The sequence below is a fragment of the Tamandua tetradactyla genome, chromosome 23 (assembly GCF_023851605.1).
Source record: "Tamandua tetradactyla isolate mTamTet1 chromosome 23, mTamTet1.pri, whole genome shotgun sequence".
Lineage (NCBI taxonomy): Eukaryota > Metazoa > Chordata > Mammalia > Pilosa > Myrmecophagidae > Tamandua > Tamandua tetradactyla.
In genome coordinates, this window is record NC_135349.1 from 6,904,455 (window position 1) to 6,931,600 (window position 27,146).

A 27,146-nucleotide genomic window follows, 5' to 3' on the forward strand; every position below is an offset into this window, starting at 1 on the left:
ACATGGCACTCCACAGGAGCCTCAACTAACGCAAGGGGTATGTGTGACAAAAACCAGACCTGGGAACCAAGAGGCTTTGGGCTCTTCCCCAGAGTGATATGACCTTGGGAAGGTCATTCTCCTCTCTGTGGCTCATTTCCTTTTCTGTGAAATGGGAATAATGGGCCCTGCCTGTCTTAGTTTCCTAGGGCTGTGGTAACAGGTACCAAAAGCTGGATGGCTTAAAACAACAGAAATGTATCTTCTCACACAGTTCTGGAGACTAGAAGTCTGAAATCAAGGTATTAGCAGGTTGTTCCCTCTGGAGACTGGGGAGAATCTGTCCCGTGTGTCTCTCCTAGCTTCCCGTTAAACACATCATTCCCATCTTGCCTCAATTGTCACATGGGCTTTCTCTCCTTGTGTCTGTCTCTGAGTATCTCTTCCATGTCTCTTCTTATAAGAATACCAGTCCTATTGGATTAGGCTCCCTTTCCCCCCTCCCCTACACCCATATGACCGCATCTTCAAAAGACCCTATTACCAACCAAATAAAGTCATATTTACAGGTTCCAGGTGGGCATGAATTCTGGGAGACACTGTTCAGCCCAGTACACTCTCATTACATTCAAGATATCATCTCAACATCTAATCAATTTGAAGAATTATTTACTAAGATAGATTACCTTCTTTTTTCATACCATGTCGTCAACCCCTGCTGTGAATTTTAGGCTCATGGCACATCTCCATTTGAACCAGCCACGTCAAATGCCCAGCAGTCACCTGTGGCCGATGGCTATGAAATCGGAAAGTGCATTTCTAAATTGTCTAGTACAAATGCATTATACCATCCTGTGATTAAAAAAAAATTTATTGTAGTAATACATATACAACCTAAAATTTCCCATTATAACTATATTCAAGTATGCGGTACATTAATATTAATGACATTCACAATATTTTGCTACCATCACCAATATCCATTTCCCCAACTTTTTTAAAGAAGAGTTTCAAATAGAAACTCTGCCCCCATTAAACAGTAACTCTCCCCCTCCATCCTAACCCCTTGGTAACCTGCGTTCTAGTTTCCGATCTTACGAATGTGCAGATTTTGATTATTTCATATATGGGATCATGCAATATTTGTATCTGACTTATTTCACTCATTGTGTTGCCTTCAAGGTTTACCCATGTTGTAGCATGTCTCAGACCTTCATTCCTTTTTATGGCCAAATACATTCCATTGTATGTACATACCACATTTTGTTCATTTATCATTGGGCACTTGGGTTGTTTCCAACCTTTTGGCAATTGTGAATATCACCATGAGCAGAGGTATGAAAGTAGCTATTCAAGTTCCGGCTTTAAATTCTTTGAGGGTGTATACCTAGAAATGGGATTGTGAGGGTATATGCTAATTCTACACTTTTTTTGAGAAATACCCACACTGCTTCCCATGGCACAGCTCCATTTTCCATTCCCACCAGCAATGCTCCAGGATTCCTATTTCTCCACATCCTTTCCAACACTTATTTTCTGATGCTTTCTTTAATAGTAGCCACTCTGGTGAGTGTGAAATGGTACCTCATTGTGGTTTTGATTTGCACTTCCTTGATGACCAATGATGTTGAGCATCTTTTCATGGGCTTATTAGCCCTTTGCATGTCTTCTTTAGACAGATGTCTGGTAAGTCTTTTGCCCATTTTTTACTTGGGTCATTTGTCTTTTTGTTGTTGCATTGTAGGAGTTCTTTATGTATTAGATATTAAACCTTTATTAGAGATATGGTGTGCTGGTTTGAAAGGATTATGTGCCCTAGAAAAGCCAAGTCTTAATCCTGATCCATCTCATGGAGGCAGTTGTTTCTTTTAATCCCTATGTAGCACTGTAGGTTGGAAACTTGATCAGATTATCTCCATGGAGATGTGACATGCTCAATTGGGGGTATTAACGTTTGATTAGAGGGAGACGTTACTCCACCCATTCCAGGTAGGTCTTGATTAGTTTATTGGTATCTTTTAAAAGAGGAAACATTTTGAAGACAGCAACAGAACCACGAGAACCATGAGAGCCCACATGAGACTTTTAGAGATGAAGAAGGAACCCCCCTCCCCCCTCCCCACAGGGTAGCTTCATAAAACAAGAAGCCTGGAGAGAAAGCTAGCAGATGTCACCATGGTCGCCATGTACCTTTCCAGCTGAGAGAGAAATGCTGAATGTTGTCGGCCTTCTTGAACCAAGGTATCATTCCCTGGATGCCTTAGATTAGACATTTCTATAGCCTTGCTTTAATATTGGATGCTTTCACAGCCTTAGAACTATAAACTTGCCACTTAATAAATTCCCCCTTTTAAAAGCTATTCTGTTTCTTTCATATCTCATTCCAGCAGCTTGCAAACTAGAACATATAGTTAGCACTTATTTTCTCCCATTCAGTGAGCTGTCTTTTTCACTTTCTTGATAGTGTCCTCTGGCAAAAACAATTTTGGCAAAATTTCTAATTTTGATGAGATCCATTTTATCTATTTTTTATTGTTGTAGCTTGTGCTTTTGGTGTCATATCTGAGAAATCACTGTCAAATCCAAGGTTATGGATGTTCCACCACCAAGATGCATTTTTTTTCACAAATTCTCAGTCTAATCCATGCAAGGGCATATATATCTTTTATTAAGGTGACTTTGACCTACTCGAGCAGCCTTTGCTAGGCCTGATTTTCATCATGGCCTCTTTAGGGGCAATAGCTGTACCTGCGTGCTTGCTATGGGTTTAATATTTGCAAACTTGCCTACTCATCAAAATTTATTTGTAATCCCAAATCAATATTCTAGGCATGTTCAGTCATTTGCAGACACAGGCAGAGTAGCAAAAATTTTGCCTACCCAACATACATATTCCCAGTTGAGGTTGAAACAGGTCATGTTTTGCATTCTTATTTCATCCCTCATACTGTAAACAAGTGTCCTCTTCGTGGGATATTTAGTCCCATGATTTTTCCCATTTTTGTGCCTTTTGTTGGTGATTTTGCTGTTTAAAATGCCCCCTTCCCCCAAGTGTAGAGCTGAAGTGCTGTCTAGTGTTCTTAAACACAAGAAAGCTGTGGGGTGCATTATGGAGAACTATGTGTGTTAGATACATTTCATTCAGGCATGTGTTATAGTGAGCCGTCATAGTGATTCAATGTTAGTGAATGAAAAATATATACAAAAATAAGGAGCCTTTAAATAGAAACACGCAGAAAACAAGGTTATGTTTTGATTGGTTGATGATAATGAAAGCAGAGGTTCTCAGGAACCTAACGCTGTATTTTCCCCCCAGAGCAATGGACAGTTCACCATTTGTTAATTCAGTGTTCATGTGGACTTTATAGAAGATTACTGCTGCCGATAATGAGAATCGCTGTAGCTTGGTGCAATGTAGGTGCTTATGGAAAGGATAAAAGAATAAGATGAAGCATCTTTTCCATAATTCCCCCAAGATCTGGAACAAGACTGGGTAAAACTCCGTTTAGACAACCCCTCACGACTGCCCACAATATTCCAGGCTCTGCTGGCTACTTCCCTAGAGACACCCATGCACTCCCCTGAGGTACACAGAGGGGCATATGGTCCTTGGGTAAGGCGAATATGGGTCAGAACAGACACAGAGGGCAGCCTTAATGGAGGAGCCTTAATCAGAAGTTGCCATGGTAAAAACCTCATTTATTTACCTGGCTCTGGTGGCAGTGGCAGTGTGTTCTGGTTAGTTAAATTTTCCAGGTCACAGAAGGTTCATGGTTCCTTGGTGTCAACTGTAGTTGCTGAAAACCTTTCTAAAGCCTGCTTGCTGGTGCCAGCAAGGGTAGTATATCTGATTCTCCCTCTGCTAAGGGAAAGTCTGCAGCCCTGGAGTCCATAGTCCTAACAAATCCTCATTGTTCTGTACAGCAATGTAACTAAGGGAGGTGGGGACCACTGGGTAGATAACAGTGATCCCCAAAAAGCTTGGAGTGGGCAAAACTGAGTTCAAAGTGCTCCCTTTGTTGACTGTATCAAGGCAGCTGGAATTGTCAGACATCGGGACACTGGGTCACCCTGTCCAAGCTCACAAGAAACCTAGAGGGAGGATAAGATGCCAGTTTGTTCATTTATCACAGTGGGGGTGGGGTGGGGACCTCTTTGCAGGTCCAGCCTCCAGAAAGTCCAATCTCTGAGGCCCTGAATAGCCAAGACAATCTTGAAAAAGAACAAAGTTAGAGGACTCACACATTTCCTCATTTCAAAACTTACTACAAAGTTATGGTAATTAAAACAGTGTGGTACTGGCATAAGAATAGATTTATAGACCAATGGAATAGAATCAAGAGTTCAGAGTTAAATCCACACATTTATGGCCAGTTGATTTTTGACAAGGGTGCCAAGTCCATTCAATGGGGCAAAGAACAGGCCCTTCATTGAGCAGTGATGGGACAGCTGGAAATGCTCATGCAAAAGAATGAATATGGACCCCTATCTCTCACCATTTATAAAAATTAATTCAAAATGGATCAAAGACCTAAATATAAGAATACTATACAATACACAGAGGAAAACATAGGGAAATATCTTCAGGACCTTGTAGTAGGCAATAGATTTTTAGATTTTTAACCAAAAGCACAAGCAACAACAAAAATAGATAAAATGGGACTTCATCAAAATTAAAAAAACTTTTGTGCATCAAAGGGCATTAGCAAGAAAGTGAAAAGACAATCTATGGGATGGGAGAAAATACTTGGAAACCACATACCTGATAAGGGATTAATATTCAGAATATATAAAAACAGCTACAACTCAACAACAAAGCGATAACCCAATTAAAAAATGGGCCAAGGATTTGAACAGACATTTCTCCAAATATGACATTGAAATGGCCAAAAAGATTATGAAAAGATACTCAATATCATTAGTCAATAGAGAAATGCCAATTAAAAACTGTAACGCATTAAGTAGATATCACCTTGTTGTTCAAGATGTAGTGGAGAGGCTGGAGGGAACTGCCTGTAAATGTTGAGCTGTGTTCCAGTAGCCATGTTTCTTGATGATGATTGAACAATGATATAGCTTTCACAATGAGACTCTGTGAATGTGAAAACCTTGTGTCTGATGCTCCTTTTATCTACCATATCAACAGACGAGTAGAACATATAGAATAAAAATAAATAATAGGGGGAACAAATGTTAAAATAAATTTAGTTTGAAATGCTAGTGATAAATGAAAGGGAGGGGTAAGGGGTATGGTATGTATAATCTTTTTTTTCTGTTATCGTTTTATTTCTTTTTCTGTTGTCTTTTTATTTCTTTTTCTAAAAAACTAACACACAAAAACTATAATTATAGCCACTAGTATGGCTATAATTTTAAAAAATGAAGGAATTAAAAAAACAAATGCTGGCAAGGATGCAGAGAAAGAGAAACCCTGTACATTATTGGTGGCAATGTAAAGTGGTGCAGCCACTGTGGAAAAGAGTTTGGCAGTGTGCTGGTTTGAAAGGAAGTATACCCCCTAGGAAAGCCATGTTTTAATCAAAATATCATTTCATAAAGGTAGAATAATTTCTATTCAAAGTATGTTTGAAACTGTAATCAGATCATCTCCCTGGATGATGTGATTTAGTCAAGAGTGGTTGTTAAACTGGATTAAGGGACATGTCTCCACCCATTTGGGTGGGTCTTGATTGGTTTATTGGAGTCCTATAAAAGAGGAAACATTTTGGAGAATGAGAGATTCGGAGAGAGCAGAACAATGTAGTCATGAGGTGCAGAGAGTCCACGAGCCAGCAACCTCTGGAGATGAAGAAGGAAAACGCCTCCCGGGGAACTTCATGAAACCAGAAGCCAGGAGAGAAAACTAGCAGATGACGACGCCATGTTCACCATGTGCCCTTCCAGCTGAGAGAGAAGCCCTGACTGTATTCGCCATGTGCCTTCTCACTTGAGAAACTCTGAACTTCATCAGCCTTCTTGAACCAAGGTATCTTTCCCTTGGTTCCCTTGGCCTTTGATTGGACATATCTATAGACCTGTTTTAATTGGGACATTTTCTTGGCTTTGGAACTGTAACCTAGCAACTCATTAAATTCCCCCTTTGGAAAAGCCATTCCGTTTCTGGTATATTGCATTCCAACAGCTAGCAAACTAGAATAGGCAGTTTCTCAGAAAATTAAACATAGAAGTATCACATGACCCTATAATTCCACTCTAGGTGTGTACCCCAAAGAATTGAATGCAGGGGCTTGAACAGATCATTGTACACCCAAAGTTCCCTGAAGCACTGTTCATAGCAACCCAAGTGTCCATCAACATATGAATGAATAAACAAAATGTGGTCTATCCATACAACGGAATATTATTCAACCGTAAAAAGAAGTGAAGTGCTGGGACATGCTACATCATGTATGAATCTTGAAGACATTGTGTGGAGTGAAATAAGTCAGACACAAAAGGATAAATATTATATGCTTTCTCCTTATGAAATATTAGAAGCAAGTTATAGAGACAGAGAGCAGAATAGTGGTTACCAGGGTGGTGGAAGAGGGGAATGGGGAGTTATTGTGAAACAAATATGAATTTTGGTTTAGGATGATGGAAATATTGTCTGGAAATAGATAATGGTGAAAGCAGTATTTGCATCGTACTTATGTCAAAGAACTGTCCACTTAAAATGGTTAAAATGAGTTTTATGTTAATGTATATATATTTTACAATTAAAAATAAACAAATAAAAATCAAAACAGTGTGGCAAGTACTTGGATAGACGCTCAGGTCATAAGAAGTGTAGGGCCTTCACCAAAGCCAGGGTGCCTGCTTGCTCTAAGCTAGGCTTAATTTGTGTTTTTATCATGTGCAATTAACTCAAAACTTAAGCAAAGATTTTGCCTATTGCAGTTTTTGTTTTGTTTTACGTCTGCTCTCCTAGCAAAATGAAGTAGCACACCGATTTTGGTCCTCAGATTTTCAACAATCCCCAACTTCAGACTTCAGACTTTTTTGGTGGGGAATGAGGCATAGAAGATTTTGCTCACAAACAGGGAACTTCTTCCACGGCGGTAGGGGTGTGCTGACTCCTTTTACTTTTCCTAGGGCAGACGATTAATTGATGCTAAAAACAATCCCAACACTCCAGCTGAAGCTCCTCTTGTGTGGCAACATTAAACAAGAAAGGGGCATGTTCCAGAACAGGGCAACTTCTAGGAAATCAGCAGGTATTGCAAGCTCTATTTATTGCAATGGGCAAACTGTATCTATTCGGGAAGCTGAAGATTTTGGTGGGTGTGAGGATAGGGGTTAGAGGATGGGGCAGGAGGTGGAGCGAGGTCTTGGAGGTACTGGAGTTAAGGTGATCACTTTCTGGCTTTGTCCCTCTGACATGGTAACCATCCATGACCAGGCCCACTCCCATGGATGGAACATGTAGGTGAGGCACGACGGCACGCCCACGTCCTGATACCCAGCTTTGGGGCTCAAGGCAGGAAAACTCACGAACCTTTAAGAAGTTTGTATTTTGAGTGCCCTTGCCTGGGCATCAAGTTGTTCTGCCTCACTGCCCCCAGGGCCTCCACGTAGTTTTGGCCTGGCCGGAAGCTTTGACTCCTCCGGGTTTTGCCCTCCGTGGAGCGCAGCGGGAGGCCTCGGCATCTGCCCGCGGGCAGAAGGCGGGCCAGAGTCGGCCACCTCCGGGCAGAACTCCGGGGCTTTCCTAGACATGCGAAGTCTCGGGTGGTCTCCAGCCTAAGCCTTCCCAAAGACCCTCCTCTCCCTCTGGCGGTCGAAGGAGGAGCCCAGGGTCACAGAAAGGAAGCCCGGGGGTAAAACCCCAGCCTTGCCCGCCACGCTTCCCGACCTGGGCCCGACCGCCGCCTGCACAGGGAGCCCCTCAGGTGCCTCCCGCCCAGCAGCAGCCCCCGAGCCTCCCTCTCTTCCCCCGGCACGGGTCCTGCGGAGAGACTAAGGGGCGGGAGCTGCCCAGGGAAACTCGGCAGTTGCCTCGGGGGGCAGCCGAGTCGGCAACCCCACCCTCTGCAAACAGGGCTTTAAAGACCAGGGCGGGCCCACCCGTGCCCACCCTGGCCGTGGATGCCCCTCCCCACTCCCGCCCAGGCCGCACCCACTTAGGGGCGGGGGCGGCGGGACCTAGTTCCCAGTCGGCGGGTGCTGCTGCTTTAAGCGGGGGCGGGACTGCGCGCGGCGGAGCGGCGACGGCGGCGGCCCGGCTGGCTTAGCTGGGGGTCGCGGGCCCGGGGCTGCAGGAGGCCGGCGGCCGAGGTCGAGGTGAGGGCGAGCGCCCTCAGCGGGGACGGATAATCGGCCCCAGGAAGTGCGCGCGGCGGCTTCACGGGGCCGGCCCAGGAGTGGGGAGGTTTCCGCGGCACGGCAGCTCCGGGAAGGGATAGAAGGAGGCTCCGACCGCCCCGGGCTCCCCCGGCCTTCCCTCGGAGCCCGGTCCGGACGGCGGGGCATAGCGGCAGCCTTGAAACCTCCGCTCGCTGCCGGGCCCAGATGGGGCGAAGCGGATGCGGAGGGCTAGCGGGCGCGGAAATTGGCCCTCTGCGCTCGCCGTAGCACGGCCTGGGAGGCGGTCGCCGAGTGTCGGGGTGGAGTGGCGGCGGGGAGACGGTGACAAAAGGAGGGAACCGGAGGGCCGTTTGGGACCGGAGGAAGCGGGCGAGGGACAAGGGCCCCCTCCCCCGACGGCGCCCCCTCTCCGGGCCAGCCTGGCGCTCCCCCCCAACCCGGCCTCCACGCAGGTACCTGACTCTCCGGATCCGGTGTGGAGAGCGAAGGTAGCGGCTACCACAGCGCCCCCTCTGGCCCGGCGGCGCCGCCTCAGGCTCGGCGCGGCCGGGCGGGCTTTGGGGGTCTGCAGGGTGCGGGCGACGGGTTACCCGGGCGCGACGCCGCCCCCTGGCTTCTGACCTGGGCCTGGCGCGGGGGCTGGGCGGAACCGAGGCCCGGCCCCTCGGACTCCGGAGTCCTGGAGCTGCTCTGGGAGAGAGTTGGCATGGGCGGTCTCCTCTCCTCAGACTCCTGGGGCCCAGCGGAAGGCGGGACCTCGCGTCGCGGCACCCCGAGGAGTGGAAGACTTGACGCCTCTGAACTCTGCGGGCCGGCGAGGACTTGAAAACGGGCTCCGAGGCTTGGACGAGTTTGGGCAGGCCTGGGCAGGAGCAGGGGGTTTCTTAGGCAGGAAGAGGCCTTGACTCTGAGGTTTGGGACTCTCGTTGTGGAGATGCCGGTGGGGGAGGGGGATGTCTTAGGTAATTGGAGGAGAGATTGTGACTTGAAAGAGGCAAGCAATTGCCAGGACCCTCAGCAGGGCTGACAGAATCCTGGTCTTAGTTTCGTTAGTGACTCTTCTTGTCCTGAGATAGTGGACAAATGCTAGGACAGCTACCGGCGGTCCTCTTTTGTCTGAGAAATGACCAGAAGGGACTCTTTGGTTTGAACTGCAGGGGAGCATGTCCTCCTGCAGACACATTATTGTTCTGTCTGTTGAAGAAAGACGAAAGCTAAGCTGTGAAACCACCTCTTAATGCAAAGTAAAATCAGGCATTTATATATGCAGGGAGGATGGGTGAAAGAACAATTTCACCAGGTTCTCTAGACATTTTGGCCACAGCTCTTAAAATAAAAAACAAATCTCATTCATTCAGGTGTGTCCACCTGGGAGCAGCGATTTTCAAAGTGGTGTCAACAGTCTGTTTTCTATTCATTTTTTTGAAGCATTTTTTATTCATTCATTCGAAGAGTTCGGTTTTTTTTTTCAATTGAGTGCCTAATCTGTGACAGCTGCAAACAAAAATTTACAGCTTCCTGTACCCTTCACTGGGGCACACAGCCTCTCTGGGTGGTGCTTGGGAATCCACCTTTGTCACCTGTTGGTTTTAATGCACACTGAAGTTTGAGAACCAGATTGCCTAGGATAGGGGTTGGCAAACTCGTCAGCAGGCCAACTCCAGCCCGATCTCTGTTTTTATACTCTTGTTTTCATACTGTCCTTGAACTAAGGAATGGCTTTTACGATATTAAATGGCTAAGAAAAAAATCCAAAGCATAATGATGTTTCAGGATACATGAAAATTATGAAATTCAAATTTAGCATGTATAAATAAAGTCTTACTGGAACATAGTCGCACATTTGTTTACATGCTGTTGTCTGTAGCTGCTTTCTGGCTATAACAGCAGAGCTGAGTTGTTGCAACAGAAACTTCATGGCTGCAAAGCCTAAGATATTTTCTATCTGGTTCTTTACAAAAACAGTTTGCTAACCTCTGGCTTAGGGTAAGAAAGACGAGGGTAGGGGAGAAAAAACAAATGTGTTTAAACATTATGTTTAGATACATTTAGTAGACAAAATGGATCTAGATAAATTTTATTTAAAAAAAACAGAGGAAATAGTGTCATATCCTTGATTAACACAAAAATAATTTAGATGAGCATAGGCATTTAGATCAGCTTTTCACAGATTCTGAACCTGTGCCTTGATAAGTTGGCTAACTAAATGCTTCTTTTCATAGGCTGGTATGAACTCATGGACCTAAAACCATTCTCTTAAGAAACAGACTAGCACAAAAGAAAAATGGCGTTTGTTGCAACACAAGGGGCCACGGTGGTTGACCAAACCACTCTGATGAAAAAATATCTTCAGTTTGTGGCAGCTCTCACTGATGTAAATACACGTGAGTTGATGCTTTTCGTCACGTAGGAAATGCATTTATTCGTCCTCAGTTCAAATGATGTGCACACTGAAATAAATAATATCCTAATTTACACTTTCTTTAGGTCTTGTGGAGAAGCAAAGTGATGAGCTTAACTGGCTGGAGCCCCAAAGAGGCACGTGTGTTTGTGCGTGCATGTGTGTGTATGTATTTGTATGCTCATCTGGGCATGTGTCTGGTGTACGAGTGTATGTGACTGACTGTAGGCAACTAGTTATGTGCCTTCTGTTGGGCTGTGATGGTCAAACTGATAAGATCTGATTGTTTCTCTTAAATTATAAAACTTAAGTAATTTTAGGAACATCCTTAACTTAATTTCAGTTACTAATGATTTGTTTTGACATTTACAGCTGATGAAACGAAGTTAAAGATGATGCAAGAAGTTAGTGAAAATTTTGAGGTACATACTTTATATTTTTTATTTTCTGTTATAAATATCCACATATATGTACTTTCCTTTTGCCGCTGTTTTTCACTTGTAACTCAAAATTCATTGTCTTTGTAATGTAATTTATTGTGTTTCAAAATACAGAATTTGAAAATTTGTACACATTGTGGAAGTTCTTCACACTAGTGATGTGGAGGGGTGTTGGTTTTGTTTTGGTTGTTTAATATTTTTTTAGTAAGATATGATAGTTCCTTAGGTGTATACTCTCAGAACGTACTCAAACTTCTATTGTGAATTTGCTATCGGGTAATAGACGGTATCTTACGTGATGAGAGCTGGGCCTTAGTTCCGACTCTATGACATATTCGTGTGATTTTGATCAACTAGTTATGTTTTCTAGTCTTTGCATTCTACAACTTTATATTTTCCCACAGATTTCTCAGGCTCTGTTTATTTTTCTTTTATCTCTTTTTTTCTTTGTGCTTTAGACTGGATAATTTCTATTCATTTGTCTTCAGGTTCACCACTCTATTTTTTGTCATCTCCAATCTGCTGTTAAGGCCATCCTCTTGATTTTTTAAATTGGTTATTCTACATTCAGTTCTAGAATTTCCATTTAGTTTTTTTTTTTTTTTAAATAAAATAAAACAAGTTTATTGTTCATAGGAATATATATTTGTTAGCTGAATTCAGATGCATTGGGACCCTGTTCAGATCATCGCTCACTCAGTTCTGTTAAGATCCAAAAAGGAAACTGATTCCCTTTTTAAAAACATTTTTTATTATAAAGTATATATACGAAAAAAGTGATAAATTTCAAAGTACATTTTTACATGTAGTTTTAGAAAAAAATGCAAAGTATGGTATGAGTTAAAGTCCCACCATTTCAGGTACTTCCTTCTAGCTCCTCTAAGGCACTGGAGATTAAAAAGAAATATCAATATAGTGATTCAGTAGTCATACTTATTTGTTAATCCTATCTTCTCTGTTATAATTCTTTCTTCTCCTTTGATCTTTCTCCCAATCTTTAGGGATATTTGGGCAATGACCATTCTAACTTCCTGTTGAAAAGGGGTGTCAACATTATGGGATATGGGATACAACTGGTTGATGCCTTTGGAGACTAGTAACTCTGGGTTTCAGGGCTTATCTGGCTTAGGAACTGTCTGGTAGTTTTAGGTTTCTGAAAAATAAACTTAGTGAGTGAAACTTTTATAGACTCTCATATAGAGTCCTGGGAATTCTTTAGGGTTTACAGGAATACTGTTGGTTTGGGCTTGGCATACCAGGGCAGTTAGCAATATAAAGCTGAAGCACGCATAAGAGTAACCTCCAGAGTAGCCTCTTGACTCTATTTGAACTCTTTTAGGCATAGATAACTTATTTTGTTATATTTCTTTTTTCCTTTTGGTCAGGAAGGCATTGTCAATCCCATGGTGTCAGGGACAAGCTCATCCCTGGCAGTCATGTCGCACATTGCCAGGGAGACTTAATCCCCTGGACACATCATTTCCCATGTTAGGGGGAGGGTAAGGGTTTTCCTTGCAGAGTTGGGCTCAGAGAGAGAAGCCACATCTGAGCAACGAAAGAGGTTTTCTGGAAGTAATTCTTAGGCATAATTATCGGTAGGCTTAGCTTTTCCATTACAGGTATGCTTCATAAAAGCAAGCCTCAAGATTAAGGAATTGGCCTATTAATTTGGGAGTCCCTAGTGTTTGAGAGAGTATGAGGGATTTCCCACATGGGAAAGTTTATTAGTTGCATATTTTTTCTCCTGGCCCTCAAGGGACTTTGCCAGTACTTTTTAGTTATCTGTCCAACATACTCTGGAATGTATCCACGTATTACATCAAGCTATACAAGATTGCAAGACCTCATTCCCAATTCTGAGTAGTGGTATTGCCAGGTCATAGGGCACCTCAATATTTAGTTTTTTGAGGAACTGCTAAGTTGTCTTTCAGCAGCTGTACCATTATATATAGTCCCACCAGCAGTGACTAAGTATTCCAGTTTCTCCACATCCTCTCCAACATTTGTAGTTTCCTATTTGTTTAATTGTAGTTATCCTTATAGGTGTGAGGTGATATCTCGTTGTGGTTTTAATTTGCGTTTTCCCTTATAGCTAATGAAGATGAACATCTTTTCATGTGCTTTTTAGCCATTTGTATTTCCTCGTCTGAAAAATGTCTGTTCATCTTTTGCCCATTTTATAATTGGGTTGTTTGTTCTTTTGTTGTTGAGTTGTAAGATTTCTTTATACTGGATATCAAACCCTTATCAGATAAATAGTTGCCAAATATTTTTTCCAGTTGAGTTGCTTGCCTCTTCACCTTTTGGACAGTCTTTTGTGGCACAGAAGCATTTGATTTTGAGAAGTTCTGACTTATTTATTTATTTCATTCATTGCTTGTGCTTTGGGTGCAAGGTCTAAGAAGCTACCTCCTATTACTAGGTCTTGAAGATGTTTCCCTATATTTTCTTCTAGAAGTTTTATGGTACTGGCTCTTTTATTTAAGTCTTTGATTTACTTTGAGTTACATTTTTTTTTCCTGTATGCTGTATGGCAGGGGTCACATTTCATGAGTTAATTTTTGTATAGGGTGTGAGGTAGGGGTCCTCTTTCTTTCCTTTGTTTATGGATATCCAGTTCTCCCAGCCCCATGTATTGAAAAGACAATTCTGCCCCAGTTCAAGATTTGGGAACTTTGTCAAGATCATTTGACCATAGATCTTGGGGTCTCTTTCTGAGCTCTCAATTCAATTTCATTGATCAGTATGTCTGTCTTTGTGCCAATAATATACTGGTTTTGTTTTAATTAAAAAAAAAAGGTTTTAATCAGAAAAGTATGGTTAAAGTCAATATTTAACTCAAGTTCTTAAAAAACTTAGGAAAACCAACAAGTTCAAAGAGAAAAGCAAGCAGCTACTGACAAGTCTTTAGGTGGAAAAATAAGTTACATGCTTAAACAAGCTGCCCTTGTGATTATCAAGCCCAATGCTCTATCAAAAATAGGTTTTGTTTTTCAAAAATAGGTTTCAAGAAATACCAAATAAATCATCTAGATACTCTTTAGTAGTAAAAAATTTAATGATTAAGTTTAAAGATATAGCAAGAGCCAAATATGACTACACATATGAATAATTTATATAACATAAGCATTCTCAATCCTGGAAAACTAACATGAGAAGATCTCACTGAATGGTTACGTACATAAAGCGAGAACTTATAACAATAGTATCCTAAACGTTTTCTCAGCGACTAAGTCACAAAATTTAAGAATACTGTTAACATGTAATTTTTCTTCTTTTCTACCCAGTTGTTTTATTTAGATAAGTCTGGCTTTCACTGAATACATGTATAAACCTGGGTAATTTTTTTCTTACTCAGTTGTTGTCATTTCTTCCTGTTTACTCCTCCCTTAATTTTCTCTGACAGTGTTTTCCCTTTGGTTTGACCAGTTGAACTCAAAAGGTTTGGAACCTAATATGGGTATCAACTCTTATTGGACTAGCACCTTGGAAATGCAATCCTCGGAAAGGCAAATTTTTATTTGTTTTTTATTTTCATTTTTTTGGGGGGTCTTTATTTAATCAAAGTGACATAAAAGCTTGAAAGTTAATAGAGGAGTTAATATGATTTTAAAAAGACATACTTTTTTTTAAAAGTGAGGAGACATTGTCTAAAACAGTAAGAAAGGAGATGGTTAGCATACATATCAGTAAGTACATTGGTCTGAAAAGATATAGAATCTTTGTCATCTGGGCCCATTACTCAGATAATGGTTAAAAACCTTTTATAGCTTTTTGCTAAGAGCAAACAAATAATCGAAGAAAACATAGTCATTTTAGTAGTAAAAACCAAAATCTTGTTTTGCATGAAGATATATCTGATAAGAAAACTATTAAAAATCTCATAAAACTATAAAATCGTAGCCAGCTTTAACCACAACCAATAAAATTCACTTCCAGCTATAACTTCCTATATCCATCTGTTTTGTCCTACACATTCTTTTTTCTCATTCTGCAACTATCAGTTATTTTACTTTGAGGGGGGTGAAATACTTCTAACAAAAACAACCTACAAAACAGAATTCTTTTCTTTTTTTTCTTTTTGTGAAAAATAACATGCATACGAAAAGACAATTTCAAGGGAAGCAATTAGTTGTAGGGCAGATTTCAGAGTTTGTATGGGTTACAATTCCACAATTTTAGGTTTTTACTTCTAGTTGCTCTAAGATACTGAAGACTAAAAAAATATCAGTATAATGATTCAGCAATCATACTTGTTTGTTAAACTGAACCTTCTCTGTATAACTCCATCACCTTTGATAATATTTCTCCCATTCTTTTAGGGTATTTGGTCTATACCCGTTCTAACTTTTTCATGTTGGAAGGGGTTGTCAATAATATGGAATAGGGGGATGGAACTAGTTGATGTTCTAGAGAGGCTGGCCCCTCTGCATTTCAGGACTTATCTGATCCAGGGACCCATCTGGAGTTTGTAGATTTCTGTAGAGTAAACTTAGTGTGTCCAGAGATGGCAGAGATCCCGGATGCTGCCCTGAAGCTTGGAGAGGGTAGAGAGAAAGGTGATGTTTCCAATGCACCCAGTGTTGCAACTCACCCCAGCATTTGGAGAGAGAGCTAGACTACTGCGTAGGCCCTTAGACCCTTAGAAAGGGTGAGACAGCCGCTTTTTGAAGCCCTGAGGATAAATGACTCAGATTTTGCAATCCCATGGAGCTTGTCCTACAGGTTTTCAGAATTATTTGGGAACGGTGACCCCTGTTGACCTTTTGCTTTCTCCCTATGGCAGTGGAAACATATATCCTATGACTGTCCCTTCTTTGTATATTGGCAGCGAATAAGTTGTTTTGAGTTTCACAGGTCCATAGCTAGAGTAGAATTCTTTTTCCTTGGATAGCCCATGCTTGTAACTGACTTTGATGAGATTTTGTACTGGTTTTGACTTTGTATTGTTATTGAAATGGTTTAAGGCTTTATGACACCGTAATGGCATTATGTGTTTTGTATATGGAAGGAACATGTCTTTTTTGGGGTCCAAAGGGCAGAAATTGCCCTAGAAAAGCCATGTTTTAATCTTGATCCAATTTGTGGGGGCAGCCATTTCTTTTAATCCTAATTCAGTATTGTAGGGTAGAAACCCTTTTGATTAGATCTTCTCTGCAGCAATGTGACACTCCCAGTTGTGGGTGTGATGCCCAGGTGTGGGTGTGTGGCCTTTTGGTGAGTTAGAGATGTGACTTCGCCCATTCAAAGTGGATCTTGACTAGTTTACTAAAGTCCTTAAAAGGGAAACATTGTGAAGGGACCTCAGATGCAGATGCTTGAAGAACAGTTGCTTAAGAGCTGACAGACATGTGGATATTTGGAGATGCTTGGAGTTCTGACAGAGAAAGTAGATGCCTAGATAAAGGCAGAGCCCAGCCATCTCATGTCCTGTGCCTTCCATGAGATGCTAAGCAAGCCAGAACCCAGAGTGCTGTCCTGGAGGAGCTAGGAGAAGGCCCACAGACCTTTCTTTAGAGAGGAAACCACTGGCATCAGGAGCTAGAAGCAACAGAACTGGGAACAAGGACCATCAGATGCCAGCCACATGCCTTCCCAGATCAGCTTTCCTTGAGCCAAGACATTCCAAATCTGGTCAGAACAGATATAATCAAGGAAGGAGCAACAATCATTGTGGGAATAAACAGAGTTAAAGATCCTGTAACTTGGGACACATGGGTAGTTCAGTGGTAAAATTCTTTCTTGCTGTACAGGAGACCCAGGTTTGATCCCTGGCCTGTGCGCTTCCAAAAAAAAAAAAGATTCAACAAATGGTGCTGCAATAACGGGATACTCATATGGAAAAAGAATGAAATGTGACCCCCACCATACAGCCTACAAAAAAAAAGATCCTGTGACCTCTAAGCCCAAGTTGGTTGGTGATGTGGATTTTGAAGCAGTCAGGAAGAAAGCTGGTTACATCACTCCAGCCCCTCGGGCATCAGTCTCCTGACAGTAGTCATGCTGGTTGGGAATACTGTTACTGCTGCAAAAAAGCTGCTGTGGCCTGAAGAGCAACCACTTAACTGTTTATCTTCTCTTTTATGTACAGTCTTCCAAGCCAGCTCAAAAAAGCAAAACAGGCCAATAGAAGTGCAGTATTTTCTTTATTCTACTAAAATGGTTTAAAATGGTGCTTTGTATTTATTGAAAACTTAAATGGGTGGGTATTTGCACTTGGCCGTGGGACCCAAGAGAAGCCATTCTCTTAGTCCCAAGCCATTCAGCCCAGAGCATTGTCACATTGCAGATGGATGCTTAACTTTGTCAGGCCACTGCAGTCGTTAAAATTTGCCTTTCCTGTCTTGTGTAGACCCACATGTCCCACTGATTAACACTCCAAATATAAAAAAGGTCTTGTATGAATTACTACAAAGATACACATCTTGTACAAAGTGTATACAAGTTCAGTGTATAGAGGGAAAACTGCTATTGCATACTATGGGCTATAGCGTTTAACAAGAAAACATCAACAGTACCACAGCAACACCAGGGGTAAAGGATGGGGGGAGGGACGAGAGCTAAGGGGAGATTTAGATTTTCCATGTGGTGAGGATGTGTTTATTGGTTATCTTGCTCTTAGGAACAATGAAATTATCTAAAATTGAGAGTGTTGATGGGCTGTTGGTTTTGGACATTATACCTGATGCCCAATGAATGGAGATGGCTGAAGGATGCACTGACTGAGAAGTAGATTCGTGAATGATGGTGTATACATATGATCATATATTGTGCTACTACAAAAAGGAATGAAGTTGTGAGGCCTGCAACATTGTGTATAAACCTGTGGGACATTTGGTGAGGCAAAATAAGCCAGAAACAGAAGAGCAATTATTCTATGGTCTCATTTAGAAAATACTTATAAGAAAACAGGGGCCTAGATTGTAAATTCTTATGGAAGTCACATTTAGTCTGGAGTGGTAATTGTTTTTTTTTAATTTAATTTTTTTTATTTTTTGAAATTTTAAAATATTAAGTACCATCTATTTTCAGCACATTGCAGTAATGACATTCTTTTGTTCTTCCTCATGTAAAAACATTTTTTAAATTTATACATTTAGTCACTATCATTATACACTCTAGGCATTCCTAGATTACACCATCTCAATATTCATCGTCTATCTTTCTTTGTGATTTCATTTATGCCCCAGCCCTCCTCCCTCTGTCATTCTCATATGCAGCTTCATTCAGTGTTTTAACATAATTGTATTACAGTTTGGTAATATTGTGCTGTCCCTTTCTGAGTTTTTATATTCAGTCCTGTTGCACAATCTGTATCCCATCAGCTCCAATTACCCAATTTCTATCTTACCCTATTTCTATCTCCTGATGGTCTCTGTTACCAAGGAAATATTCCAAGTTTATTCACTAATGTCAGTTCATATCAGTGAGACCATACAGTATTTGTCCTTTTGTTTTTGGCTAATCACACTCAGCATAATGTCCTCAAGGTCCATTCATGTTGTTACATACTTCATAACTTTATTCTGTCTTACAGCTGCATAATATTCCATCTTATGTAAATGTCAGTTTGTTTAGCCAACTGTGTGTTGATGGACATTTTGGCTATTTCCATCTCTTGGTAATTGTTAATAATGCTGCTATAAACATTGGTGTGTAAATGTCCATTTGTGTCCTTGGCGTCGTGACCTTTGAGTAGAGACAGCATATAGATGGGTCCTGTTTTTTATTCCATTCTGCCAGACTATGTCTTTTGATTGGAGAGTTTAATCCATTAACATTAAGTGTTATTACTGCATGGGTAGTACTTTCTCCTACTATTTGGCCTTCTGAATTTTATATGTCATATCTAATTTTCCTTCTTTTTACCTTTACTCATAGTCTTCCTTTCTACACTCTTCTCCACACCTATCTCTTCTGTCTTCGTATTTGTCTCTAGTGTTCCCTTTAGTATTTCTTGCAGAGCTGGTCTCTTGGTCACAAATTCTCTCAGTGATTTTTTGTCTGAAAATGTTTTAATTTCTCCCACATTTTTGAAGGACAATTTTGGTGGGTATAGAATTCTTGGTTGGCAGTTTTTCTCTTTTAATAATTTAAATATATTATCCCACTGTTTTCTAGCCTCCATGGTTTCTCCTGAGAGATCTGCGCATAGTCTTATTGGTCTTCCCTTGTATGTGATGGATTGCTTTTCTCTTTCTGCTTTCAAGATCCTCTCTTTCTCTTTGACCTCTGACATTCTGATTATTAAATGTCTTGGAGTATGTCTGTTTGAATCTATTCTCTTTGGGGTATGCTGCACTTCTTGGATCTGTAATTTTAAGTCTTTCATAAGAGTTGGGAAATTTTCAATGATAATTTCCTGTATTACTTTTTCTCCTCCTTTTCCCTTCTCTTCTTCTGGGACACCCACAACACGTATATTCATGAGCTTCATATTGTCTTTCAATTCCCTGAGTCCCTGCTCATATTTTTCCATTTTTTTTCCTATAGTTTCTGTTTCTTGTCGGATTTCAGATGTTCCATCCTCCAGTTCAGAAATCCTATGTTCTGTCTCTCGAAATCTACCATTGTAGGTTTCCATTGTTTTTTTCATCTCTTCTATTGTGTCTTTCATTCCCATAAGTTCTGTGACTTGTTTTTTCAGACTTTCAGTTTCTTCTTTTTGTTCTTTCCTTGCCTTCTTTATATCCTCCTTCAATTCATTGATTTGGTTTCTGATGAGGTTTTCCATGTCTGTTCGTACATTCTGAATTAGTTGTTTCAGCTCCTGTATGTCATTTGAATTGTTGGTTTGTTCCTTTGACTGGGCCGTATCTTCAATTTTCCTAGTGTGATTTGTTATTTTTTGCTGGCGTCTAGGCATTTAATTACCTTAATTAGTTTATTCAGGAGATTGCTTTCACTTCTTTTATCTAAGGTTTTCTTGTTGGATAAATTTTTTTTTTTTTGGAAGTCCAAAGTTCTTTATTTAAAAACCACTAAATCATAAAATACAGAGACCAAAAAAATAAAGATGAAGAAAAATTAAGAAATCTCAAATACACAATTTTAGAAATAAAAAGAACTAACAACAGACACAGAAGAACTTCGCTGTTTCAATAAAAGTTTTTTAAAATTTTTCAATGTCAGCATAACCCTGATACTAGAATTTTATTTTTTAAAAGATGGCAGAAATAGGATTCCTTAGACAAGTCTCATTCATCAATATCACTGAGAAAATAAATCTCCATGCAATAAAAGTTTAATGATATATTAAAAAAACAAAAAAGAAACAAACAGAAAAACATACCATGACTAAGTAGGATTCCATGCTATGCCAATTTGATTCTAAAGTCTGTATCTAAAATTCACCATATTATTCTGAAAAGAGAGAGAATTTATATATTCAATACTGGTGAAAGGGTATTTGAAGCGTTAGTAATAAAAATAGTAGTGATGATAATAATTATAGTTGTATAGAACTAGTAGAAGTACTAAACAGCTTTTGTTGAATGGTTATTATGTTTTAGGTACACTTCTAATGTTTTCACATGCATTAATCCAATCATTCCTCATAACAACCCTATGCATTAGGTACTTAATATTCTTATTTCCTAGATGTTGAGGTTTTCTTGCAGAAAATAAAATAACTTTACCAATGCCCTAGGGAAAGAAAAGTGACTGAGTGTGGATTTTAATATAAGTTGTCAAGCTCAAGAGGTCACAGTTGTAAGCACTATGGTGTACTGCTTCACTGCATTCAACAGTCATTCTTTTTTTTTTATTAATTAAAAAAAATTAACAACATTTAGAAATCATTCCATTCTACATATGCAATCAGTAATTCTTAATATCATCACATGAATGTATGATCATCATTTCTTAGTACATTTGCATTGATTTAGAAAAAGAAATAGCAAGACAACTGAAAAAGAAAATAATATAGAGAAAAAAATAAAAATAAAAAATACAAAAAATATATATAAAAAAACAGAACAAACAAACAAACAAAAATTATAGCTCAGATGCAGCTTCATTCAGTGTTTTAACATAATTACATTGCAATTAGGTAGTATTGTGCTGTCCATTTTTGAGTTTTTGTATCTAGTCCTGTTGCACAGTCTGTATCCCTTCAGCTCCAATTACCCATTATCGTACCCTATTTCTAACTCCTGATGGTCTCTATTACCAATGACATATTCCAAGTTTATTCTCTAATGTCGGTTCACATCAGTGGGACCATACAGTATTTGTCCTTTAGTTTTTGGCTAGTCTCACTCAGCATAATGTTCTCTAGGTCCATCCATGTTATTACATGCTTCATAAGTTTATTCAGTCTTAAAGCTGCATAATATTCCATCGTATGTATATACCACAGTTTCTTTAGCCACTCATCTGTTGATGGACATTTTGGCTGTTTCCATCTCCTTGCAATTGTAAATAATGCTGCTATAAACATTGGTGTGCAAATGTCCGTTTGTGTCTTTGCCCTTAAGTCCTTTGAGTAGATACCTAGCAATGGTATTGCTGGGTCGTATGGCAATTCTATATTCAGCTTTTTGAGGAAACGCCAAACTGCCTTCCACAGTGGTTGCACCATTTGACATTCCCACCAACAGTGGATAAGTGTGCCTCTTTCTCCGCATCCTCTCCAGCACTTGTCATTTTCTGTTTTGTTGATAATGGCCATTCTGGTGGGTGTGAGATGATATCTCATTGTGGTTTTGATTTGCATTTCTCTAATGGCCAGGGACATTGAGCATCTCTTCATGTGCCTTTTGCCCATTTGTATTTCCTCTTCTGGTAGGTGTCTGTTCAAGTCTTTTTCCCATTTTGTAATTGGGTTGGCTGTCTTTTTGTTGTTGAGTTGAACCATCTCTTTATAAATTCTGGATACTAGACCTTTATCTGATATGCCATTTCCAAATATTGTCTCCCATTGTGTAGGCTATCTTTCTACTTTCTTGATGAAGTTCTTTGATGCACAAAAGTGTTTAATTTTGAGGAGCTCCCATTTATTTATTTCTTTCTTCAGTGCTCTTGCTTAAGGTTTAAGGTCCATAAAACTGCCTCCAATTGTAAGATTCATTAGATATCTCCCTACATTTTCCTCTAACTGTTTTATGGTCTTAGACCTAATGTTTAGATCTTTGATCCATTTTGAGTTAACTTTTGTATAGGGTGTGAGATACGGGTCCTCTTTCATTCTTTTGCATATGGATATCCAGTTCTCTAGGCACCATTTATTGAAGAGACTGTTCTGTCCCAGGTGAGTTGGCTTGCCTGCCTTATCAAAGATCAAATGTCCATAGATGAGAGGGTCTATATCTGAGCATTCTATTCGATTCTGTTGGTCGATATGTCTATCTTTATGCCAGTACCATGCTGTTTTGACCACTGTGGCTTCATAATATGCCTTAAAGTCCGGCAGCATGAGACCTCCAGCTTCGTTTTTTTTCCTCAAGATACTTTTAGCAATTCGGGGCACCCTGCCCTTCCAGATAAATTTGCTTATTGGTTTTTCTGTTTCTGAAAAATAAGTTGTTGGGATTTTGATTGGTATTGCGTTGAATCTGTAAATCAATTTAGGTAGAATTGACATCTTAACTCTATTTAGTCTTCCAATCCATGAACACGGTATGCCCTTCCATCTATTTAGGTCTTCTGTGATTTCTTTTAACAGTTTTTTGTAGTTTTCTTTGTATAGGTCTTTTGTCTCTTTAGTTAAATTTATTCCTAAGTATTTTATTCTTTTAGTTCCAATTGTAAATGAAATTCGTTTCTTGATTTCCCCCTCAGCTTGTTCATTGCTAGTGTATAGAAACACTACAGATTTTTGAATGTTGATCTTGTAACCTGCTACTTTGCTGTACTCATTTATTAGCTCTAGTAGTTTTGTTGTGGATTTTTCTGGGTTTTTGACGTATAGTATCATATCATCTGCAAACAGTGATAGTTTTACTTCTTCCTTTCCAATTTTGATGCCTTGTATTTCTTTTTCTTGTCTAATTGCTCTGGCTAGAACCTCCAACACAATGTTGAATAATAGTGGTGATAATGGACATCCTTGTCCTGTTCCTGATCTTAGGGGGAAAGTTTTCAATTTTTCCCCATTGAGGATGATATTAGCTGTGGGTTTTTCATATATTCCCTCTATCATTTTAAGGAAGTTCCCTTGTATTCCTATCCTTTGAAGTGTTTTCAACAGGAAAGGATGTTGAATCTTGTCAAATGCCTTCTCTGCATCAATTGAGATGATCATGTGATTTTTCTGCTTTGATTTGTTGATATGGTGTATTACATTAATTGATTTTCTTATGTTGAACCATCCTTGCATACCTGGGATGAATCCTACTTGGTCATGATGTATAATTCTTTTAATGTGTTGCTGGATTCGATTTGCTAGAATTTTGTTGAGGATTTTTGCATCTGTATTCATTAGAGAGATTGATCTGTAATTTTCTTTTTTTTGTAATATCTTTGCCTGGTTTTGGTATGAGGGTGATGTTGGCTTCATAGAATGAATTAGGTAGCTTTCCCTCCACTTCAATTTTTTTGAAGAGTTTGAGCAGAGTTGGTACTAATTCTTTCTGGAATGTTTGGTAGAATTCACATGTGAAGCCGTCTGGTCTTGGACTTTTCTTTTTAGGAAGCTTTTGAATGACTGATTCAATTTCTTTACTTGTGATTGGTTTGTTGAGGTCATCTATTTCTTCTTGAGTCAAACTTGGTTGTTATGCCTTTCTAGGAACTTGTCCATTTCATCTACATTGTTGTATTTATTAGCGTAAAGTTGTTCATAGTATCCTGTTATTACCTCCTTTATTTCTGTGAGGTCAGTGGTTATGTCTCCTTCCATTTCTGATCTTATTTATTTGCATCCTCTCTCTTCTTCTTTTTGTCAATCTTGTTAAGGGCCCATCAATCTTGTTGATTTTCTCATAGAACCAACTTCTGGTCTTATTGATTTTCTCTATTGTTTTCATGTTCTCAATTTCGTTTATTTCTGCTCTAATCTTTGTTATTTCTTTCCTTTTGCTTGCTTTGGGGTTAGTTTGCTGTTCTTTCTCCAGTTCTTCCAAGTGGACAGTTAATTCCCGAATTTTTGCCCTTTCTTCTTTTCTGATATAGGCATTTAGGGCAATAAATTTCCCTCTTAGCACTGCCTTTGCTGCGTCCCATAGGTTTTGATATGTTGTGTTTTCATTTTCATTTGCCTCAAGATATTTACTGATTTCTCTTGTAATTTCTTCCTTGACCCACTGGTTGTTTAAGAGTGTGTTGTTGAGCCTCCACATATTTGTGAATTTTCTGGCACTCTGCCTATTATTGATTTCCAACTTCATTCCTTTATGATCTTAGAAAGTGTTGTGTTGTGTATGATTTCAATCTTTTTAAATTTGTTGAGGCTTGCTTTGTGACCCAGCATATGGTCTATCTTTGAGAATGATCCATGAGCACTTGAGAAAAAGGTGTATCCTGCTGTTGTGGGGTGTAATGTCCTATAAATGTCTGTTAAGTCTAGCTCATTTATTATAATATTCAAATTCTCTATTTCTTTATTGATCCTCTGTCTATATGTTCTGTCCATTGATGAGAGTGGGGAATTGAAGTCTCCAACTATTATGGTAGATGTGTCTATTTCCCTTTTCAGTACTTGTAGTGTATTCCTCATGTATTTTGCATTCTGATTCAGTGTGTAAATATTTATGATTGTTATGTCTTCTTGTTTAATTGTTCCTTTTATTAGTAGATAGTATCCTTCATTGTCTCTTTTAACTGTTTTACATTTGAAGTCTAATTTGTTGGATATTAGTATAGCTAATCCTGCTCTTTTCTGGTTGTTATTTGCATGAAATATCTTTTCCCAACCTTTCACTTTCAACCCATGTTTATCTTTGGGTATAAGATGTCTTTCCTGTAGACAGCATATAGAAGGATCCTGTTTTTTAATCCGTTCTGCCAGTCTGTGTCTTTTGATTGGGGAGTTTAATCCATTAACTTTTACTGTAAGGAAAGTACTTCTTCTACCATTTTGCGTTTTGATTTTGTCATATCTAATTTTTCTTCTTTTTACCTTTACTGATAGTCTTCATTTCTGCACTTTTCTCCACACCTTTCTCTGCTGTCTTTTCCTATCTGTCTCTAGCGCTCCCTTTAGTATTTCTTACAGAGCCGGTCTCTTGATCACAAATTCTCTCAGTGATTTTTTTTTGTCTGAAAATGTTTTAATTCCCTCCTCATTTTTGAAGGACAATTTTGTTGGATATATAATTCTTGGTTGGCCGTTTTTCTCTTTTAGTATCTTAAATATACCATACCACAGTCTTCTCGCCTCCATGGTTTTTGCTGATAAGTCTACACATAGTCTTGTTGGGCTTCCCTTGTATGTGATAGATTGTTTCCTCCTGCTGCTTTCAAATTTCTCTCTTTCTCTTTTACATCTGGCATTCTAATTAGTAAGTGTCTTGGAGTATGTCTATTGGCATCTGTTCTGTTTGGGGTACGCCGCACTTCTTAGATCGGTGATTTTAAGTCATTCATAAGAGTTGGGAAATTTTCAGTGATAATTTCCTCCACTAGTTTTTCTCCTCCTTTTCCCTTCTCTTCTCTTTCTGGGACACCCAGAACACGTGTATTCGTGTACTTTATGTTGTCATTCAATTCCCTGAGTCCCTGCTCATTTTTTTCCATTCTTTTCCCTATATTTTCTTTTTCTTGTTGGATTTCAGATGTCCCATCCTCCAGTTCACTAATCCTATCTTCTCCCTCTTAAAATCTAACATTGTAGGTTTCCATTGTTTTTTCATCTCTTCTACTGTGCCTTTCATTCCCATAAGTTCTGTGATTTGTTTTTTCAGACTTTTGATTTTTTTTTTTGTTCATCCCTTGCCTTCTTTATATCCTCCCTCAATTTATTGATTTCATCTTTGATGAGGTTTTCCATGTCTGTTCGAACATCCTGAATTAATTGTTTTAACTCCTGTATCTCATTTGAATTTTTGGTTTGTTCCATTGACTGGACAATATCTTCAATTTACCTAGTATGATTCATTATTTTTTTCCTGGAATTTAAACATTTAATTTCTTTAATTAATTTATTCTGAAGATCGTGTTCGTTTTTTTTACCTGGGATTTTCTTGCTGGATGATTTTGTGGTCTTTCTGTTCTTTGACATTCAGTTCAGCTGATTCTAGACCTCTAGCTTAAGTTTTGTTTAAGAAATCAGAATTTTTTAGTTCTTGTTTCTTCCTCTGTCTGTAGGGGGTGCCTTTTTTTTTGCCCTTAGGAGGGTCTACTTGGGTATTATACTCCAGTCAGATTTTCCCTGACCAAACTGGCCTTCTCATAGGAGGAAAGAGTCACCTGTGTCAGTTTTCCATGAGAGTGAGGCCCAGCAGGTTGAAAGGCTTTCCTGTGAAGGCTTTAGACTTTTCTGCCTTTGAGTCCTGCCAGCGTAAGGTGATGCAATACCTTTAACTTCAGCAGACTCTCCCAGCTGGGGGTGTGGTTGAGACAGAGGAGAGGTTGTAGGCTGGCTTTAATCGCTTCTCTGTTCCAGACCCTGGGGTCTGAATTCCTTGAGGGAGGGATTCCCCACCCTTCTGGGGAAGGTACAGCCTCTAGACAAGCTCTCAGACAAGCTTAATTCTGCCCATGCCTGGGGCAGTTGGAGCCCAAGAGGCTCTGCAGCTGTATCCAGAGAGTCAAGCAGTAGAAACACAGCCACAAAAAAAAAGAAAAGAAGAAAAACATCCTTTTCAGAGCAGAACTTGTGTTCCTCAGGTTTGTCAGTCAATAGCTTAAGTTGGTACGTTGCTCTGTGTGTCTCCAGGTCCTGTGTGCCCCCTCCTTTCCTTCAGGACCCAGACCCTTTCAAGTATTTTGTCTGTCTGATCCAAAAAAAACTCTTTTTTTTTTCTTTTTCTGTCAGCCCTACCCCCTCTGTGCTGGGGCAAAAAAACCCAGCAACCTCAGCTTTTACTCACAGTTCAGCTGAGCCAAGAGCCTGTTTTTAGTAGTCAGAATTTATTAAT

General features: G+C 39.7%; 1 protein-coding gene and 1 non-coding gene across 9 annotated transcripts in view; both read left to right on the forward strand.

The window, feature by feature from the left end:
* Positions 1-8,163: 8,163 nt before the first annotated feature.
* TRRAP (transformation/transcription domain associated protein) overlaps positions 8,164-27,146 on the forward strand; it is a 144,885-nt gene continuing 125,902 nt past the window's right edge. For 4 of the 8 annotated variants that reach the window (XM_077140607.1, XM_077140613.1, XM_077140612.1 and 1 more), the window contains exons 1-3: positions 8,552-8,774; positions 10,509-10,670; positions 11,060-11,109. In XM_077140607.1, the coding sequence (XP_076996722.1) occupies positions 10,571-10,670; positions 11,060-11,109 (150 nt within the window). In that variant the 5' untranslated portion in view covers positions 8,552-8,774; positions 10,509-10,570. Of the gene's footprint in view, positions 8,263-8,551; positions 8,775-8,913; positions 9,199-9,231; positions 10,671-11,059; positions 11,110-27,146 lie in introns of those variants that run through there. The other 4 variants (XM_077140608.1, XM_077140611.1, XM_077140610.1 and 1 more) reach the window with 4 other exon arrangements.
* On the forward strand, positions 10,781-10,977 carry LOC143667853 (small nucleolar RNA ZL1). Its single transcript, XR_013168163.1, has one exon. It is a non-coding gene; the product is annotated as a small nucleolar RNA ZL1 (small nucleolar RNA).